The following is a 21,930-nucleotide window of genomic DNA, read 5'->3' as shown; positions in this document are numbered from 1 at the left end:
TGATGAAATTGTGGCTAAAAATGTCCTTTAACCTGGGACTTTCCTGGTGGTCCAGTGGTGAGGACTCTGTGCCTCCACTGCAGGGGGCATGGTTCTGAACCTAGTCTGGGAACGATCTTGTAAAGCTGATTAAAATCTTGAGAGGCAAGATATTCTTGGTTTACCTGGTAACCCTAGTATAATGGCAAAGTCCTTACATGTGTAACCTGGGAGGGTTGTATTCAAAGAGAAGGTGGGGAGATAGGAGCATTAGATAAAAGATTCTAAGATGCTATAGTCTGTCTCTGAAGACCTCGGTAGAGTCTACAAGATGAAGATGGAAGAGTTCTCTTGTTCAGTTTCTTGGTTGTATCCAATTCTTTGCCACCCCATGGACTGCAACACAGCAGTCTTCTCTGTCCTTCACTATCTCCCAGAGTTTGCTCAACTCATGTCCATTGAGTCAGTGATGCCATCCAACCATCTCATCCTCTGTCCTCCCCTTCTCCTCTTGCCCTCACTCTTTCCCAGCATCAGGATCTTTTTCAATGAGCTGGTTCTTCACATCAGGTGGCCAAAATATTGGTGTTTCAGCTTCAGCATCAGTCCTTCCAATGAATATTCAGGATTGATTTCCTTCAGGATTGACTAGTTTGATCTGGCTGTCCAAGGTCTCAAGCATCTTCTCCAGAACCACAGTTTGAAAGCATCAGTTCTTCAGGGCTCAGCCTTCTTTACAGTCCAACTCTCACATTCATACATGACTACTGGAAATGCCATAGCTTTGACCCTACAGACCTTTGTCAGCAAAGTGATGGCTCTACTTTTAAACAGGTTATCTAGATTTGTCATAGTTTATCTTCCAAGAAGTAAGCATCTTAATTTAACAGCTACAGTCACCGTCTGCAGTGATTTTGGAGGCCAAGAAAATAAGCTGTCACTGTTTCCCTTTTTTTCTCCATCTATTTGCTGTGAAAGGATGGAACCAGATGCCATGACCTTAATTTTTCAAATATTTAGATTTAAGTCAGTTATTTCTCTCTCCTCTTTCACCTCCATCAAGAGACTCTTTAGTTCCTCTTTGCTTTCTGCCATTAAAACAAAGAAAGAAAGTGAAGTCGCTCAATCATGTCCAACACCCCATAGATTGTAGCCTGCCATGCTCCACCACCCATGGGATTTTCCAGGCAAGAGTACTGGAGTGGGTTGCCATTTCCTTCTCCGGAGGATCTTCCCAACCCAGAGATCGAACCTGGGTCTCCCGCATTGTAGGCAGACGCTTTACCGTCTGAGCCACCAGGAAAGACTTTTCTGCCATTAAGGTGATGTCATCTGCATATCTGAGGTTACTGATATTTCTCCCAGCAATCTTCAACCCACCTTGTGATTCATCCAGCTCGGCATTCCACATAATGTACTCTGCATATAAAGTAAATAAGCAGGGTGAAAATATACAGCTTTGACGTACTCCTCTCACAATTTGGAACCAGTCCATTGTTTCATGTCCAGTTCTAACTATTGCTTCTTAGTCTGCATACAGGTTTCTCAGGAGGCAGGTAAAGTGGTCTGGTATTTCCATCTCTTTAAGAATTTTCCACAGTTTGTTGTGATCCACAGAGTCAAAGGCTTTAGCATAGTCAATGAAACAGAAGTAGATTTTTTTGTGGAATTCTCTTGCTTTTTTGATGATCCAGTGGATGTTGGCAATTTGATCTCTGGTTCCTCTGGCTTTTCTAAATCCAGCTTGAACATCTGGAAGTTCTTGGTTCACATACCATTGAAGCCTAGCATCAAAGATTTTCAGCATTACCTTGCTACTATGTGAAATGAGTGCAATTGTGCAGTAGTTTGAACATTCTTTGGCATTGCCCTTCTTTGGGATTGGAATGAAAACTGACTTCTTCCAGTCCTGGGGCCACTGCTGACTTTCCCAAATTTGCTGGGCTATTGAGTGCAGCACTTTCACAGCATCATCTTTTAGGATTTAGAATAGCTCAGCTGGAACTCCATCACCTCTACTAGTTTCATTCATAGTGATTCTTCCTAACGCCCACTTGACTTCACATTCCGTGATGTCTGGCTCTGTGTGAGTGATCACACCATAATGGTTATCCCGAGCAGTAAGGCCATTTTTTTGTATAGTTCTTTGTATTCTTGCCACCTGTTCCTAATCTGTTCTGCTTATCTTAGGTCATACAATTTCTGTCCTTTATTGTCATCATCTTTGCATGAAATATTCCTTTAATATCTCTAATTTTCTTGAAGTGATCTCTAGTGTTTCTCATTATATTGTTTTCCTCAATTTCTTTGCACTGATCACTGAAGATTTCCTTACCTCTCCTAGCTATTCCTTGGAACTCTGCATTCAGATGGGTAAATCTTTCCCTTCCTCTTTTGCCTTTTGCTTTTCCTCTTTTCTCAGCTATTTGTAAGGTCTCCTCAGACAACCATTTTGCCTTGTTGCATTTCTTTTCTTGGTGATGGTTTGGTCACTGCCTCCTGTACAGTGTTACAAATCTCCACCCATAGTTCTTCAGGCACTCTCTCTATCATATCTAATCCCTTGAATCTTTCTGTCACTTCCACTGTATAATCATAAGGAATTTCATTTAGGTCATACCAGAATGGCCTAGTGGTTTTCCCTTCTACTGGAGGGCACACAGTCCCACTTTTACCAAAAGGGTGTTTGCGGGGACAGCTGCTCTTCACTTCAAAGCCAATAATCAGGCCAGGTTGGTGGAAAGGAAAGTTTGTTTGATTTCAGATTCCAGCAACTGGGCTGTTGGGGTTACAGACATCGACCCAAAGGCTGACCCCCCTCCACTTCAACCAGTGGGGCAAGAGCCCTTATAGACAGAAGTGATAGTGTTGCCATATGCAGAAACACTACAGTCTGCTCTGACAGTCATCTTCAAATTGGTCATCAGTGGTCTGACCTGTGTCATCTTGCTGTTCTATGTACATTAGTCTTCAGTTCCAGGACCCATTTGTTTGCATTTCTTGAGTTCAGTACTCAGAATTGTGGCAGCTTATGTCATGGATATATTCTGGCCATCATGTGGTTAACTTCTCTACCTGGTGTTCTAGGATCTATACAGCAGCTCACAGGATATGGTTCAGAATATTATCTCTAGTCCTTGAGAAATAGCGGGAAGTCCTTGATTACGCTTAATGACCACACGGTTATTATTTAGTCTCCTTTGACCCTTTTCCTTTGTGTCTAGTTTCTCAGTTCTCTGATTAAACTTATTCTTTGAAGTTTTCCACAAAGAGCTGGGAAAGGACATGGTACCAGGGCAAGGAAAAAAGGATTCTGCTCATTTCACCACCCACCAGCAGAAAATTGGGTTAAAGATTTACTAAGCATTGCCCTGCCCACCAGAGAAATACAGTCAGTACCTCACATCAGGAAACTTGCACAAGCCTCTTGAAAACTGCAATCACAGAAAACTAAACAATGTGATCACATGGATCACAACCTTGTATAACTCATGAAACTATCAGTCATGCCATGCAGGGCCACCCAAGATGGACAAGTCATGATGGAGAGATCTGATGATGGAGAAGGAATGGCGAGCCACTTCAACATTCCTGCCTTGAGAACCCCATGAACAGTATGAAAAGGCAAAAGAATATCATACTGAAGGATGAGATACACGGTTGGTAGGTGTCCAATGTGCTACTAGAAAAGAGTGGATAGATAGCTCTAAAAGGAATGAAGAGGCAGAGCCAAAGCAGAAACAACACCCAACTGTGGATGTCTCTAGTGGTGGAAGTAAAATCTGATGCTGTAAAGAATAATATTGCATAGGAACCTGGAAAGTTAGGTCTCTGAAACCAGGTAAATTGGATGTGGTCCAACAGGAGATGGCAGGAGTAAACATGGATATTTTGGAAATCAGTGAACTAAAATGGACGGGAACGGCTGAAATTAATTCTGATGACCATTATATCTACTACTGCGGGCAAGAATCCCTTAGAAGAAAGGGAGTAGCCCTCATAGTCAACAAAAGAGTCTGAAATACTATATACTAGGGTACAATCTCAAAGGTGACAGAATGATCTCGGTTCAGTTCCATGGCAAAGCATTCAACATTGCCATAATTCAAGTCCATGTCCCAAACACAAAGGCCAGAGAAGCTGCAGTTGACTGGTTCTCTGAAGGCCTAAGAGACCTTCTGAATCTGACACCAGAACATAATGTCCTTTTCATGAGGGGACTGGAATCTGAAAGTAGAAAGTCAAGAGCTACCTGAACTAACAGGTATCTCTGTTAGTTTGTATTAACAGACTTTGTACCCCAAGTTTGGCCTTGGAGTACAAATGAAGCAGGGCAAAAGCTAACAGAATTTTGTCAAGAGAAGGCTCTGGTCTTAGCAAACACCCTCTTCCAACAACACAAGACCTGTTCTCTAGGAGCTGGAAAAGGCAACAAAATTGATTTCCCCCTAAAACCTCCAGAAAAGAATGCAGGCCTGCTGGCACTTTAATTAGCCCACTGAACCGGATTTTGAATTTCTGACCTCAGGGTATGTAAACTAGTACATTGGTGTTGTTTCAAGGCACAAAGTGTTTGGTCATTTGGTGTAGCAGCAGCAGTAACTAATACGGATATGGTTCAAACCAGCCCATTTCCGTCCGCAGCATCATGGGATTTCCTCTCTCTGCTGGACTGTTCCTCTGACCTCAGAGGCTGGCGATACTCTTCAGGGTACCCCAACAGTGTACTTGTCTCTTAATTCCACTTCCTTCTTCAACAACTGCCCAATTCCGTGGTCTGCATTACAGCAAAGTCTTTGAAAGCTGTGTCTACTCTGTTTCTCACTGACCTCTTAACACGACTTCTTGAACCCACTCTACGCAGAGTTTGCCTTCACCACTCTATCAGAGCTGCCCTTGACCCAGGGTTACCTGCCAAATCCAATGGTCAGGTTCAGTCTTCTCTTACTTGTCCCCTTGCAAGAACTGGATTCTTTTCTCCTCCAATCATTTACTTCATGTGCCTTCTAAAAACAGTCCCTCCTACTTCACTAGCCTCTTCTTCTCTGCCTCTTCTGCTGGTTCCTCCACATTTTTTTTTTTAAGAAAAAACTAACTTCTCAATGCTAGGTTCTCATGAAGCGTGATGTCCCAGACTACACTCACTCAAGTATACCGTATTATCTCTGATTTTCTAGTTTCATGGCTTTAAGTGGCAACTAAATTTGAGAAGCCACAAATATAAATATTTTACCTAACCTTTTCTCTAATAGACTTAATGTCCAACTGTGTGCATGCATCTTCACTTGGGTACCTAAAGGCATCTCAAAGATCCATGTCTGTAACTGAACTCATAATCTTCCCACAAAAAAAAGTCCTCCCCCACATCATCTCCATCTGAGAAAAGGGCATCTCCTTTTCCTATCCCTTAAGCACAGACGTTGGGAGTCAGCTTTGATTCCCCTCTTCCTTTCACTTTACATCCAATATGTCAGACAATCTAGTTGATGGAGCCCTTTAAATGTATCCCTATTCTAACAACTTTGACCACACTTACTGTTCCTTCTGTGGTCCAAGCCAACATCATCTCTTACCTAGATTGCTGTAAAGTCCTAAAAGAGGGCTCTTTTTTCTCTTTTTCATCTCAAAATAGCAACAAGGGTAACTTTTTTTTGAAGCATGTCTATTTATGTAACTATTCTGCTCAGAACCCAAAATATCATTCTCCATTTCCCTCAGAGTAAAGTCCTTTCAAAACCCCTTGTGACACAAACCCTATGGTGCCACTATCTCTCTGGCATATCTTCAGCTTCTGTCTCTGCACCTCACTAAGCTTCACCCAAATCAGCCAACTTCAGTTCAGTTCAGTTGTTCAGTCGTGTCCAACTCTTTGCAACCCCATGGACTACATCACTCCAGGCTTCCCTGTACATCACCAACTCCCTGAGTTTACTCAAACTCATGTCCATTGAGTTGGTGATTCCATCCAACCATCTCATCCTCTGTCATCCCCTTCTCCTCTCACCTTCAATCTTTCCCAGCATCAGGGTCTTTTCAAATGAGTCAGTTCTTCACATCAGGTGTCCAAAGTATTGGAGTTTCAGCTTCAGCATTAGTCCTTCCAATGAATATTATGGACTAATTTCCTTTAAGATTGACTGATTGGGTTTCCTCGCAGTCCAAGGGACTCTCAAGAGTCTTCTCCAACACCACAATTAAAAAGCATCAATTCTTCAGTGTTCAGCTTTCTTTATAGTCCACCTCTCACATCCATACATGACTACTGGAAAAACCATAACTTTGACTAGATGGACCTTTGTTATTAATGTCAGCCAACTTGCCGTCCCTTAAATGTTACATAACACTCGGCCTTCTTGAACTTAGTATTTTCTGTTCCGGAATAATGAATGGAGCCACTGTCTCTATGTTGCAAGGCTGTTTCTTGTACAAATGAAAAGTTGTGTGGGATGAAGGGTAGTTGGTGTCTCTGCCTAACAGATGTACAGAAATGAGAGAGATTGTGCAGAATTATCTCCTACAGGCACTTACTCATTTCTAACAGCTAAGTCCTCCTGATTTCATTCACAGTCTTATCCTCCAGTAGGCTATAGACTCAAGAATTTCTCATTTTAATTGATATTTATTGATAATAAATGTGTTACTAAAGAATATTCAATAAAGTTTTGCTGAATTAATGAGTGAATGACAACAAATGAATCAATGGCAAAATATATAAAAATTCATCAAAATGCTAAGCATGGGCAAAAAATTAAGAAATTAAATAAAAGAATATGATATGCTGCTTTATAGTAAGCAAAATATAATACTGGATTTTTAAGTCATATTTTTATTTTACCAAGATAATTATGCCAAGTTAAAAATGAGTAGAAAACCTATAATCGAAAATCTTTTCCCTTTGTAAATGAAAACACACACATTTCTACAGTAAAATCATAAGGAAGAGGCACCAAATTAAAATATTATTAAATGGGTTAATCATAGCTTATCTTTATTCTCTATCGTTTTCTTTCAACTTTCCAAACTTTCTGTAATTTGCATTTTTTAACTATCACAAAAAAGTATTCTAACTTTGAAGCCTTTATTGTTTCATGAACTGTTTACTTTTTTAAAGGAAAGGCAAACTTTCAAACATTCAGACATTTAAGCACCTCCACCAAGTACAAAAATCTTCTTCATAGTCCTAGAAGCAAGTAATTCTCAAAGAACCACAGTGAGAGCTGAGAGTCAATATTCTTCAGAGAATGGAAACTCAGGATGATCGACACAACTGAAAGAGAAGAATGATTCATTTATTAAATCAGCCATGTTGTCATAGAGAACATTATTCTGTGAATGTGGTCAGGATGGGCCAAAACTCTAAATCTACAAACACGTTCCTCGTTCTCCCCCAACAAGCACACCTGCAGGTGCCTGCTCCGTGTGCACACGGCACCTGCACGTCCAGTCCCAACATCCACATGTGATCTCCACTCCACAGTGACAGGCAGTTGGACTCAGGTTACAATTTATATGAGAGCACAAGACCTAGGGCTCACTGTGGAGGCCACTTCACACACAGGGAGAACTTCTTCGGTCCCTAGTTGATGAAAAGGTGCACAAATTAGCTGCCCTTTTCCACACATCCATGGATAAGCAAATACTGAGCACCCCAAAAATACAGAGCACCTCCATTAAGGAACTTGTCGTCTATAGGAGAGCTAGCATGTGCACCTGAATAATCACACAGTTCAAAGCGGGATTATTACCTCTTTAATTTAGTCAAACATTGGTTATGCAGTAATTACTATTACTGCTTTTTTTCATTTTTCCTATGTTTCTACTTTTCTTTCAGAATTTGTCTTTTTAAATTTGATTGATTAAAGAGTGCATTCTGAGCAATTCCAAGTACCAGGAGCCTGGCTCAGGTCATTACCTGAGCCCACAACAGAGTACAGAAAAGTAAGTATCCACCTTTTTCTCAATTATCATGTCTTTTATCAGAAGCATGATAGCTGCTATAAAAACAATAGGGAGAGTTTTGAAATCTTTCACTGGAAACAAAATCTTCATTTCACCAATAATTGGTATTCCCTTCTCTCTAAATTCCCTTCCAACATCTCGTGTTTGATTAGCCCTCTGTCCCTTCAATCCTGACATCTTCCTGCAGTAACTGGGCAGCTGGAATTCAATGTTAGTGACTAATTCAAAGTCAAGAGGGTAGGGGCTCCCCAGGGACCTCTGATGGACAAATGCAACACTGGTGTGAGTCTTGACTCAAGAAACCACAGAGACCCAGATAATCTTACCTGAGTATGTCCTGCTAAGCAGTCACTCACTGGAGGGTCAGTTAAGCTCAAGATCTACTTGTAATTCAGTTTTGTGAGACAACAAGGATGAAGACATGGGAGTTGTAATAGGGAAGAAAGGGCAGTGAAGAGATCAATTTGTAGGAAATAGATGGTGTCTTGGTGAAGAAATGCCCATAAGGGAGAATGTCCACCAGACCCTTACGGGACAGGGTGGAGGCAGGCCCATGTGACATCGTAGCACTGATGGATGGTGGCCTTTCTAGGACCCTCCTCCATAAAAAAACATCTACAATACATTTTATAGTTGTGTTGGGGTTAACATGATTGCAGGCTTCCTAGGTGGCTCAGTGGTAAAAGATCCACCTGCAAAGTGGGAGACATGGGTTTGATCCCTGAGTCAGCAAGATCCCCTGGAGAAGGAAATGGCAACTCACTTCAGTATTCTTGCCTGGGAAATCCCAGGGACAGAGGAGCCTTGCAGGCTACAGTCCATGGAAGACCAAGAGTTGGAAATGACTGAGTGACTAAATAACAACAACAAAACTTGAATGCAATTCATGATGGATTCATTATTATACAAAATATTGTTAATATAATAATTTTCCACTGATGTAGAAAGAAATAGAGATTAAACATGTTCACAGGACCCTGAAAGAATACAGGGCTGCAGGCACCTTGCCCTCTGTGTTTCCTGGGTCCCTCAGCCTTGAGAGGAGGTACACCAGGCACAGGGATTAGGGGCACAAAGTAGTGAATTCACCATGATGTCAACTCAGTGATTTTATTGATGGGCTGGCCTGGGCCCCATCACATTCCTCTTGGTCAGAGACAGAGCCCTGGAGGAAACCTCTGGTCTGGGGTCTGCAGGAAGCCCCTGGTTTACTCCTACTCTAGAAATCAGCACTGTTTTCCTAGATTTAAGCTTTTAAAAAGCTAAGCTCTCCTGCTGACCTGCCTACTACAGAAAACAGTATTTGTGGGAAACATAGGCAAGTCACTTACAGGTGAAGATCATAGTATCTTATATTACGATTGAGGCCATCGATTGCTTTCATGTCTTCTGGAGTCAGTTCAAAGTCAAACACCTGGAAGGAAAGAAGAATCACATTGACCTCTCCCCCAAGGAGCCAGCCTCCCCCTGGGGACTGGAGGACTTTCCAGCTGGATGAGGACAAGAAGAGGGGATAGGGAAGCATGTCTGTTCTCAGTTTCCAGATGAATAAGCTTAGGACCCTCTGCTGAGTTCTAACCTCTCCCTTCCCACACCTTCTCCTTCTCTGTTAACCTCACAAACATTACAGCGCATCAGTCGCTCATCTTTCCAAGTGAATTACTTGAGACAAAAAAAGAAGAAATCTAAAATCATTTTTTTCCAAACACCCTGCTTTTAGACACTCCTGACTTGATACTTGAACCTGAGTTGACATTAGACTGATTGCCTCTCCCCAACATACCCTAAGGGCAACAGCATTTGGCTGAAGCAATATGGGAAGGAGGCTCCCCTGAGAAAGCCTGTTCAGCAATCTGATATCAAACTACTCATTATCTATGATTGGATCTAAAAAAAAAAACCTTTATGTACATACATTCCTGGAGAAAGATATGAGAAGGGTTTAAACATTAAGGACAACAAATTATTAAAAATTCACGTCATAACAAATGGAAATGGAAAGCTCAATTTTGTAAAGAAATTCATTTTCTCCGAAGTGATCTCTTGTTTCAATGCAACATGAACCAAAGACTTAAACACATATTCTGTTGTGGAAGTTGGTATAGTGATACTGAATTTTAAATAAGAGAAGAGCTAGTCAAAAGCAGTCAAGACATCCTTAAAATAGAAGAACGTACCATACTAAAAAGCAAAACATTTTTTACTTCAGTAACACAGTACAGAAATAGTTAAATAGACAAGAGTGGGCAGAATTGTACTTATGGACACTTGATATGTGGCAGAGTTGACAAGGAAAACGTGGAAAAGGACAGTTGTTTTTGTTATTCAGTCATTTAGTATGTCTGACTCTTTGTGACCCCAAAGGAAGAGGTTTTTCTCCCCACTCACTGACTGAGAATCATATCACTGTGCTGAAAAGAAGACTAGGTTAGTTGCCTTATTCTAGCCAATAAAAACTATACAAAGGAGTCTTCAGGCTCCTCTGACAAGAGCCACATCCACCTGCTAAAGCAGAACTCCCGAGTGCTCAGCACTGAACTGCAAATGCACAAAAGAGCCCAGCCTAGAGGACAACAGCTGAGCTGAGTGCAGGCTCATTTTCAAACCACAGATTCAGATACATAAATGAACTCCGCATTAAATCCTGAAACTGGGGAGAGTTTCCTGTACAGCTAAGGGCAGAATAATTGTCTCCTACAAATAAATCAAAAGAGAAACAACCTAGCTAAAGTGGACAGACAAAGTCATTAACAGGAACTTCACAAAGACAGAAACTCAAAAAGATTAAATGTATGAAGATGAAAGCCTATTAGTATTCAGGGAAATAGTAATAAAACCACAAGGCTTTGGAAGTTAAAGAAAATTTTTGTGCCCCCAAATTCACATGTTATGGTGTTAAAAATGGAGCCTTTGAGGGAGGAGTAGGTCATGATGGCAGAGCCCTCACAAATGAGATTTCAAGAATATCATATATATATAAGAGACTTGGGAGAGCTCTGTTTCCCCTCCAACATGTAAAGATACAAGGAGAAGCCTGTGACCTGGAGGAGAGCCCTCACCCAACCACCCGGATCCTGATCTCAGATCTACAGCTTCACAGCTGTGAGAAACAAATTTAAATTTTTTCACATCCACTCAGCCTGTAGTGTTTTGTTAGAGCAATTCAAACAGTCTAAGAAAAATCACATGATGCAATTTTATCAATTGAGAACAGAGAAACTAAGATATTTTCCGTAGGAGCCCTCTGCCCACAGCCCTGCTCGTCACCTGTATGTTCTCTTTGATCCACTTCTTGTTGTTACCCTTGGCCAGAACCACAACCCCACGTTGTATCTGGTAGCGAAGGGCAACCAGAGCTGCCGTTTTCTTGTGCTTTTGAGCAATGGCAGAGAGAACCGGGTCCTCCAGGAGAACAGGGTGGTTTGGGTTCACCCTGGAAGGAATTTCAGAAATGTTGAGGAGCTGAGACTACGCAGTTTCTAAGGAGGCTTCTCAAACAGACCAAGTAGGTCCACTCCAGACCAGTGCTTCCCAAAGTCTGGTCCAGGGACCGGCAGCATCAGTATCACTTAGGATCTTATTAGAAATACAAATTCCATGGCTGAGCTGAAGACAAACTGAATCAGAACCTCAACTGAGACACTTCCCATTTTTTGTTTACAGAGCTCTGCAGGTGATTCAGATGCATTATTGAGTTGAGACCAGAATGCCAAATTGTGGATTATTTTCTTTAATTCTCAGGGGTTTTCTTTGGCAATAAAGGGCATGAATAGAGAAACAGTAGGAGGAGCCCAGGAATTGTTTTTAAATTTCACTTTTTAAGGTATTGATAAAAATTGAGTAGTCTCAAAAATAAGACACGTTTATTTCATCATTATTTTTCTAGGATGTTCACAGAAATGCGTCAAATTGAAATGTTTTCTATCGTGATATACCGAGTAGTTACATATTATCCAAATTTTAGATATGGGCTAAGTGAGGCTTGCAACATCTGTTTTTACAAATGTGTTCATTAGTTAATAAGTAAATCATGACATCACCTTGTGTCTCTGGTCGCAACTGGGGGATTCTATATAGATTTCAGTGCAGACATTTGTTATTGATGACTCTACAAGCTAATACAATGTAGAAAACTTGTCTGGGTGATGGGAAGATAAAAGGATTAATTTCATCCCACCCCTCTCTCCCCTCTGCCTATGAGAGATTTCCCAGTACTGTGCTATTTAAATGTTTCATCAAATATTGAATTTCAGGGAAACTCCAGATGTCTTCATTAGGATTCAATACCATTCTTTTACTCGTTGGGATCCCAGAGCAGCATAGGCAACAAGAACGATTTCATGTGACTTGCAGAAATCCAACAGTTTCCTCTGGTTGAGATAAGGGTGACATTCCACCTGTAGAATGCCCAAAGAGAAGGGTGGCAGATTATATGCAAAGGCAATATTAATATGACAGAGAAAGACTAAAAGTTTTCAAAGGCTAAAGGAAAGACTAAAACATTAAATGAAAACTGGAAATGTCAACATTTACAAGAAACAGAGAAAAGTGTATCTATACAGTTAATTTTATGATAGACATGGATGGGAGAACCAGTCCAATACTGATACAGCAATCAAAAGCTGTGCTCTACATTTGAGTAGATGTTCTTGAGTAACTATTTCATAAATTACTAGTATCACCTTGAGCCTTTAACTTCACCCTCTAACCTGGATGATTTTCATCACCTCCAACACATTTTTCTGAACTATGCTCCCTGTTTAAGACTCATAAATGCTGAGACAACTAGACCAAGAATTCAGACATCAGAACCCCACACAAACCCTTAAAATCCACCTCAGCTATTTTGACTCTTCATTAATTTACTTCTGATTCCACGTTTTTATCATCTTCCTTCCTGTATGCAGTTCTCTTCAGGGCACATTTCCCTCATCTGTTCATCCTTCCATCTCAGAGAAATGCCTCCTTCCTCTAGTTCTGAGTTCTACCCACAGTTTAGAAGAAAGGCACTCACCTTTTCCAGCCAGATGTTTGTAAACAGAGACAATGTTATGGATTCTATTCACACCATCCAGAGAGGCTCTACCCTCTAGAATCCTCTGACCCACAAAGGTCAGATGAACAGCAGGGGAGGACAGACAGACATCAGGCTCCATGGCAAGAAGGAGGTTCTGAAGAGCAGGAGGGAGAGGAGCCGAGCTGCTCACCTGGTTGCAGACGGGCTTGTACTTGAGCCCCGGCTTGTTCAGGATCTTCTCCATCTGCTTGTGGTTGAAGTTGGACACCCCGATGGACTTGGTCAGCCCTGCATCCTTACACTTCTCCAGGGCCTGGGAGGGAGGAGTGGTGAATAGTCATGAACAGTCACTTGGAATGGGCAATAGAATAAGAATAAATGCTGAAAAACATCAGTATTCACACTCGTCCATCAAGAATTACCCTTGACTATCAAGAAGGTCATGATTTCCCCACCTTAGAAAAACTCCAGAGAAGATATATCACATGGAAGGAAAAAGATACCTGTCTACACTGCCCCAAATTCTCTTCCTCCATTCCTCTCTGTGAACATTTCAGCAGTGATTTCCTCTCCACAACCCCAGCATTCATGCCCTTAGATTCATGAACTGCTGAGTCTGATGGTCCACAGCCCATTCTCACAGGTGGAAGAAATGAAGGAGGTTCCCCCTCTTCTGGCTGGTTCTCTCCTCCATGGACTCACCTCCCACGTGCGACAGAAATCCACTGCGTCAAATATCAGTTTTCCATTTTCATCTTTGGGGTATAATTCCTCCCCTGGCTGGATAGAAGCACTCATTTTAGACATGTCACAAAATAAATTTCTCTGCATTTACAGGCTGCCAGGCACCAGGGAGTAAACCTCCATCAGGTAGCTTCACAAATTTCTAAATATTAATATTTGCAAAGTGATTTGCACATACGCAGTTGTCAGCAATACCTTTAGGAAGGAGGACTATTCCAATCTCTTACACTCAATATATGTTGTAATAAATACAATTTTTCTAGGTCCTAAAAGGGACTCACAGTGACTTCTCTGAATTTTGTCTGCTCCTTGTACTTGCCAATTTTGAAATGCCCTTTTGGGCTGGGAATGGCAGTAAGTTACATGACATAATTTCTGGAATAAACTTTGCAGTCTTCATATGGCTAGATATCAGACTTCCTTTTTCATCTGAGCATCAGGTGCCCTAGGGCAGGCATGTGAACCAGCAAGGCTATCTTTAGGTGGATATGGAGTGTGGACGATCCACACATTTTCTCAAATATTCATGACCATGAGCCTTGAACTGCCCCCAAGGTCATATTTGCCTCCAGTGGAAAATGTTCAGTAAAAAATAAAGTAAATCATGAGTAGTGTCTGATAAGGGATAGAAGAAAGGAGACATTTCTGAACACTGCTGCAAATCCTCAAAACTTTCTGTGTCTGGGACTTGCTATCTACATAGTCCACTAAGCAATTTTGCATTACATAGCTTGAGTTTATTTCTGTAACTTGAAACCAAGAGTTCTAAGTAAACCATCATTCTTAATGGCTAAGTGCAGTCTACAAACCTCATCGTGAAGACAGGCAAGAGTGTAGGCCATGTCTCCCAACTTCCTATACAGTTAAGAGATTTGACTCACCCAGAGGAAGCACCACCAAATCTGCTCAACTTGAAAGAGTAAAAGACAAGATTAACTCATCATGTTCGACGTAAGGCAGTGTCATGCTCACCACAGCTGCATCAAACTCTTGGTTCATGAAATCCCCAGACACTCAGGAGTCATAACGAGGACTGTGTGCAGAACTGGCTGATTTCTATTTCCTTTAATTTTTCAGGCAGAGCCTCAGATTATTAACCCCTTTCAAAAAACTCAGTAAAAAAAATCACAAAGGATTATTTGGGGGATTCTACTCTAGTGTAATCATCCTTTCAACCTACTAAGACAAATCTTTCTTCAACCATCCATGCAAGTTGATACGCATTCTAACACAAGGTATAACATTGACGTGATCACACAAATTTCTAACCTTCAGAGCCAGCGGATAATGCATAATATAGAGATCAACATAGTCCAGTTGAAGATTTTTCAGTGACTTTTCCAAGGCTGGTCGGACCAACTCTGGTTGAAGGGAAGTTAACCAAAGCTGCAGAAGTTAAAGAATGAAAGTTGCATTAATAATACACGAGGTAATTTTTTTTTGAGGCTTGTAGGATATTACTTCACCAAGGATGGAATCCCGGCTCCCGGCAGTAAAGCACCAAGCCTTAAACGCTGAACCACCAGGGAACTCTAATACTTTAGGAATATACCAATAAGCATAGTTCCCCAAACAACCCCACCAAAGGATCCTATTCTGTAATTGTCATCTGGGCACAATCACTTGCACACGGGCACACACACAACACACAGTACCTTTGAAGTGCAGAATATGTCTTCTCTCTTCACAGTGCCATCTGCAATCTTGCTTCGAATGGCCTGGCCAACCTCCTCTTCGTTTTGGTAGGCATGAGCACAGTCAATATGGCGGAACCCAATCTCTATAGCGAATGGGGTGAATTCCAGAGCATCTCTCTTAGCAACCTACATAAGCAATAAAGGTACAAGTTGAATACCCACATAAGATATTGCTAGGCACAAGCTTTGATCTTCCCAAGAGTCAACTTTTTTCTATGTCTTTGGTTAGTTCTGTATATATAGTGATGAACCCATGACAGTTTCCCTTAACATTCCTAATAAGTAATTAAATGAACACTACCCAGGAACCCTTCAACTTCAGGTGATCAGTGGCTGATTGCTGGTATCAGAGGATGGCAAAACCACCTTTAGGTTCAGGGATTTGATGAAAGAACCCAAATGACTCAACAAAACGTTGTAGTCATGAATATGATTTATAATGGGAGGTGTTTGAAGCAAAAGGAGCAAAGTTACAAGGTGCCTGGTAAAAGTACCAAGAACCAAGGTGAAAGCTTCTGAGACTTCTACCTACCAGTGAAGCCACACAGAATACACCCAAAAACATACCAAAAAAAAAAAAAAGCTGTATCTTTTCAAGGTGTACAATGTGATATTCTCATATAAGTTATTCTTGTTATTCACTTGCTCAGTGGTGTCTGACTCTTTGCAACCCCGTGGACTGCAGCACTCCAGGTTTCCCTGTTCTTCACCATCTCCCAGAGTTTGCTCAGACTCATGTCCTTTGAGCCAGTGATGCCATCAAACCATCTCATCCTCTGTCCCCTCCTTCTCCTCTTGCTCTAAATCTTTCCCAGATTCAGGGTGTTTTCCCATGGGTTGTCACTAGCATTAAGTAGCCAAAGTGTTGGAGCTTCAGCTTTAGCATCAGTCATTCCAAGGAATATTCAGGGTTGATTTCCTTTAGGATTGACTAGTTTGATCTGCTGGCTGTCCAAAGGACTCTCAACAGTCTTCTCCAACATCACTGATCAAATGCATCAATTCTTTGGTGCACAGCCTTCTTTATGGTCCAGCACTTACATCCATACACGAATATGACTACTGGAAAAACCATAGCTTTTACAATATGTACCTCTGTGGGCAAAGTAATGTCTCTGCTTTTTAATACACTGTCCAAGTTTGTTATAGCTTTTCTTCCAAGGAACAAGTGTCTTTTAATTTTCTGGCTACACACCATTCACAGTAATTTTGGAGACAAAAAAAAAAAAATAGTCTGTCACTGTTTCCATTGTTTCCCCATCTATTTGCCATAAAGTTATGGGACAGGATGCCATGATCATAGTTTTTCAAATGTGGAGTTGTAAGCCAGGTTTTTCACTCTCCACTTTCACCTTCATCAAGAGGCTGTTTAATTCCTCTTCACTTTCTGCCATTATGGTGGTGTCGTTTGCATATCTGTGGTTACTGATATTTCTCACGGCAATCTTGATGCCAGCCTGAGCTTCATCCAGCTTAGCATTTCGCAGGATTATACTCATATAAGTATCCATTGTTAATAATTACCACAAGCAAGCTAGTTAACACCATCACCTCACATAGCTACCTTTTAGAAGTGCTTGTAAGAAGATATAGATCTAGTCTCTACAAAAATCTCAAGATATAGCCCATTATTTTTAACTATAGTCAACTTGCTGTACATCAGGTCTCCAGAATAATGCATCTTATAACAGAAGGTTATACCTTGACCAACATCTTTCCATTTTTCCCAGGCTTGTCACCAGCTTCTGGTCACCATACCTCTACTCTCTCTTCTACGAGTATCACTATTTTAGATTCCACCTACAAAGAGATCATGCAGTATTTGTCTTTCTATTTCTGGCTTACTTCACTTTGCTTAATGTCCTCCCAGTTCTTCTGTGTGATTGCAAATGGATTAACTTTGTCTTCAATGCTCAATACTATTCCATTTCTTTTTATGTGATTCAAAATCTTTCCCATTTCAAGGAGGTAGATAATTGGGGTAACAGACTTCTGCTGGGTCTAGTTCTGGTTTTTCTTAAATGCCCGGACATGTGGGGATGGGCTTTCCTGGTGGCTCAGACGGTATAGAATCTGCCTGCAATGCAGGAGACCTGGGTTCAATCCCTGGGATAGGAAGATCCCCTGGAGAAGGGAAAGGCTACCCACGCCAGTACTCTCGCCTGGAGAATTCCATGGACTGTACAGTCCATGGGATCGCAAAGAGTCAGACACGACTGAGTGATGTTCATTTTCAGGGATGTACCTGGGAATGAGCCTATGAGCTTCAGTAACAGCCCTGTCCCTTTCCTCTCCTCAACCCAATGTGCTCTATGAAGTAAACAAGTTCTGTCTTCTATCTGCAAAGTGTCTCTTAATAATTTTTCCACTTTATGAATTAGAATAGTGAACCTCAAAGTGTAAGTCCAGTCCCTGTCACATCTACTCTAAAGACAAGATAGACAGCAAACTTTCTGGCCTGCAGTCTAGAGACTTGTCCACTAACCCCTCTTACGACCAAGCACTGCCGACCATACTTTAATAAAAACACATTATGAAACCCCAGGATACATTACAAAACCTGGCCTGTAAGATTGTGTCTTATCCCCTCAAGTGATACTAAGGTTCCCATCAGAAGAAGTTTCCAAGCAGAAATAGAAGTAAAGTAAAGTCGCTCAGTCGTGTCCGACTCTTTGCGACCCATGGACTGTAGCCCACCAAGTTCCTCTGTCCATGGGATTCTCCAGGCAAGAATACTGGAGTGGGTTGCCATTTCCTTCTCCAGGGGATTTTCCTGACCCAGGGATCGAACCCAGGTCTCCTGCATTGCAGGCAGATGCTTTAACCTCTGTGCCACCAGGGAAGCCCAAGCAGAAACAGAAGCACAAGGCAAAAAGCAGCTGGAGTGTTCCTTGCCTGGCACCAAGCAGGTATCCCACAGTAGAAAAGCAATTCTCTCCCATTAGTTTTCAGTCACCTCATCTTCAGGACCTTCCACCTCAAATACTTCTCTGGGTCATGTATTATTGGAAGCAGGAAAGAGCTCTTAAACTAATAAAATGTACAGAGAAAGCTTGCAACTGCAGTCACCCACAAAGGAAAGCAGCTGACAGTGATCTTGACAGCCAAGTCTCACCTCTTCTGCCAAGCTGGAAAAGAGACGGAAACTGGAGGGGAGCCCAGACCCAGTGTAATCTACAGGTGAGCACAGTTTCACACCCTGAGGCAGAGTGAAGACTGAATGCTCTCTCCTCTTTCATAGGGCATGGTTCTGGCCAGGTTAGTGGAACGATGTGACCCTCCCAGAGTCACACAGGAGCTCAGTGCTTGACAATCCAAGTCCCTTTCACTCATGTTACATCCACTACTATTTATATCTTGACCTACAACTGCTACTGTTACCTCTGGAGGTGCATAGGTTCCAAATCCCAGGACAGGAATGAAGTGGCCGTCATTAAGTTTCACTCTCTGGCTTTTGGGATCCATTGCGTATTTCTCCTTGGAGTAAACAGACTGAGGATTTTCTTCTTTCTTCACAGGTTAGGAATAACAGGAAGGTAACACCCCAGCTGCACCATCCAATGTTAGCAGATATATTGTAAGAAGAGCATGATTAAACCAGTTTCCATTGAGTAAGAACAGGATTAAAATCAGTTAGCTTGTTTGCTCTTTTTTTAGCCATAAAACACTATTATATAATGATGACATGTGCTGAATAATTATTGACTATATTTTAGACTAGACACTTCCACAGAAGCAATAGTTTTTATTTTTCTATTACAAAGCCAATCTCGATCAAACATCAGTTGAAACAACAGTCTTACAGTACAAACACACAAAAATACACAAATCACACAATCCAAAAGTGTTTAATAAGCATTTTTTAAAATGTTAACCTTTAATGAAGAATCAAAACTTCAAATGAAAATAAATTTGCCTTTTTACATTTTCCGCCAGCAAAATTATTATGCTTTACAGACCTGACTGGTGAAATCCTGAACATGATATGGAAACCAGATTTTGGCCAAAGTGCTTATTGGAGGTTAATTATTAATAGTTTTAAGATATCATATGCAGTGTGCAAACTCTGAGTGTTCGTACCTTGTACTTAGTTATATAACTCTAATAGTACTCTCATATGTAACTGACACATATTTTACATAATTTATTAACTGTCCCACATTATTCATAAAGAAAAACCTATAAACAAATTGAAATACAACAAATTTGGAAAGAGTAATGGAAATTGTAGTGCACTTATAGACAGGGATATTGTGAAGACAAATAAAATTTAACATGTGCAGTGATGTCAGCAAAATGGTGAGATGGGAGGATGGAAATCTCCCATGGAAAGACAAGAAAGAGAAGGCAGCTGAAAAACCTCGTAGGAGCTCTGGAAAACAGTCACACAAAGATCTATAGCCAAAAAAAAGTGAACAGACAACTAGGAAAAATCCAGAACAAAATTACAGAAAATTTCATCATATATTACTCACCTGTACCCTCCTCCTGCCTGGGGCAGTACAGTCTTGATCAGTTCCAGTTGCCTCCCTCAAACCAGAATGATCAGAAAAAACCGTATGTGCAATGTTCCAACCTACCTGGGGACTGCCTGGAGACTGTTGTCTGTTCCACTTAACTCTAAACTTAAACTGAAGAGCAGCTGGAGAGGCTATTACAGCTACAGGAGGAATATATGCATATATATATACATACATACATACATACAGGTACTCAAGGACAAAGGAATAAAGGTGGAGACATAGATTAGACCATGTATTAATAGAATCCTGAATAGGACTGGGGTGTGGCTTCGGGGGACATAGGGCATTCAAAAAACAGTCATAAATTTACCAGAATCAGAAAGCAATTCTTGGGCCAGGCACGATGATGACTCAAAAATGACTGAGACCCCCTTAGCTTTCTTGCTGGGCTGATCCCAGGACTAGGAGCATGATGAGCAAACTAATGAAGAAGTCATGACAAGAAATAAATCTACCAAGAGCAAATTTTTACCTGCTGCTTCAAGTACCCAATGATGAACACAAACAACACAGGAACACAGACAGGAATACACACACACACACACACACACACACACAGCAACACACACAGGAACATACACACACACATCTGGATGGGGTAGTGCACACTTATAAGGGATGGAATGATTTTGGACCCACCATCAGAGTTCTGCTCCAGCACCTTGGGACCTACACCATCCAGTAGGGTGGGGACACCCAGTGAGCACAGAAGCCTCTGCTCACACTTGGCTCTGGTGTAACCTCTCTCTCCCTTCTCACCAAGCTGCCAGCATGCCCTGGGGAAGGGGTGACCTGCCAACATCAGCTTCAGCTCTGCCCCCAGATCCTCCAGGCACAAAGACTGCACAGGGATCTGTCCACACATGGACACCCCTGCAAGACCAGAACAGGTAAGTTTTTCACCTAGTTTCATAGGGATGCTTCCTTGGTGGCTCAGCTGGTAAAGACTCTGCCTGCAGTGTGGGAGACCTGGGATCGATCTCTGGCTTGGGAAGATCCCCTGGAGAAGGAACAGCTACCCACTCCAGTATTCTGGCCTGGAGAATTCCATGGACTGTACAGTCCATGCGGTCACAAAGAGTCAGACCCGATTGAGGGACTTTCACTTCACAGGGAGAGAGGAAGTTAATGAGAAGAGAGAGGAATTTGTGTCAAATGAAACATTAAGAATAAACACCTGAAAAAAATCAGCTATGAGATAGACATTGATAGTTTACCAATATAATTGACCGGAATGGAAAAACATAAGAAGAATGCTACCTTAACTAGGGAATGGAACATATTAACATTCACAGTGTAGGGGTTCCAGAAGCAGAAGAGAGGAGGAAAAGGGCAGAAAATGTATCTGATGAAAGTATGGCTAAAATTTTCTTAACCTAGGACTTCCCTGGTGGTCCAGTGGTGAGGACTCTGTGCTTTCACTGCACGGGGCACAGGTTCTGAACCTGGTCGGGAAACTACTTACCAAAGGTGATTAAAATCATGAGATGCGAGATATTCCTGGATTACCTGGATCACTCTGGTATATTCACAGAGTCCTTATTCATGGGACCTGGGAGGGCTGTAGTGGAAGAGAAGGTGGGAAGATAGGAGCATTAGATAAGAGAATTGAAGACCCTATGGGCTGTCTCTGAAGATGTTGGAAGAGTGTCCAAGATAGAAAACAAAGCGTTCTCTTGTTGTACAGTGACATATTGCATATAACTCTTTGCATCCCATGGACTATAACACACAAGGATTCCCTGTCCTTCACTATCTCCTGGGGTTTGCTCTAACTCATGTCCATTGAGTCAATGATGCCATCAAACCAGCTCATCCTCTGTCGCACCCTTCTCCTCCTGCCCTCAGTCTTTCTAGCATCAGGGTCTTTTCCAATGAGTCAGCTCTTTGCACTAGGGTGAAAAATATTGGAGCTTCAGCTTCAGCATCAGTCCTTCCAATGAATATTCAAGGTTGTTTTCCTGTAGGGTTGATTGCTTTGTTCTCCTTGCTGTTGAGGGACTGAATCTTT

The 21,930-nt window shown here is 41.6% G+C and overlaps 2 protein-coding genes across 2 annotated transcripts in view; both read right to left on the bottom strand.

The window, feature by feature from the left end:
• Positions 1-19,889, bottom strand: part of LOC138416989 (dihydrodiol dehydrogenase 3-like) — a 34,966-nt gene extending 15,077 nt beyond the window's left edge. The window contains exon 1 of the mRNA XM_069546551.1: positions 19,872-19,889. The gene's annotated coding sequence lies outside the window, so the exon portion shown is untranslated. The remainder of the gene's footprint in view (positions 1-19,871) is intronic.
• Positions 6,942-21,262, bottom strand: LOC138416991 (dihydrodiol dehydrogenase 3-like). Its single transcript, XM_069546552.1, has 9 exons — positions 18,778-21,262; positions 15,355-15,522; positions 14,969-15,085; positions 13,658-13,735; positions 13,146-13,268; positions 12,226-12,335; positions 11,206-11,371; positions 9,270-9,352; positions 6,942-7,246 (listed from the first exon to the last, which is right to left on the bottom strand). The coding sequence occupies exons 1-9, from the start codon at positions 18,859-18,861 to the stop codon at positions 7,204-7,206; spliced, it is 972 nt and encodes a 323-aa protein (XP_069402653.1). The 5' UTR covers positions 18,862-21,262; the 3' UTR covers positions 6,942-7,203.
• Positions 21,263-21,930: the final 668 nt, after the last annotated feature.

Source organism: Ovis canadensis, chromosome 13 (genome assembly GCF_042477335.2).
Source record: "Ovis canadensis isolate MfBH-ARS-UI-01 breed Bighorn chromosome 13, ARS-UI_OviCan_v2, whole genome shotgun sequence".
In the NCBI taxonomy this organism is placed as follows: Eukaryota; Metazoa; Chordata; class Mammalia; order Artiodactyla; family Bovidae; genus Ovis; species Ovis canadensis.
This window is presented reverse-complemented; position numbering and strand designations above follow the sequence as displayed.

Coding starts and splice junctions, on each gene's coding strand:
- LOC138416991 (XM_069546552.1), bottom strand. CDS start 18,861: ATGGATCCCAAAAGCCAGAGAGTGAAACTTAATGACGGCCACTTCATT. Junction 13,736..14,968: donor ATTATCCGCTGGCTCTGAAG/GTTAGAAATTTG, acceptor GCTTCTATCCAG/CCAGGGGAGGAATTATACCC. Junction 9,353..11,205: donor GGATCAAAGAGAACATACAG/GTGACGAGCAGG, acceptor CTTTCCTTCCAG/GTGTTTGACTTTGAACTGAC.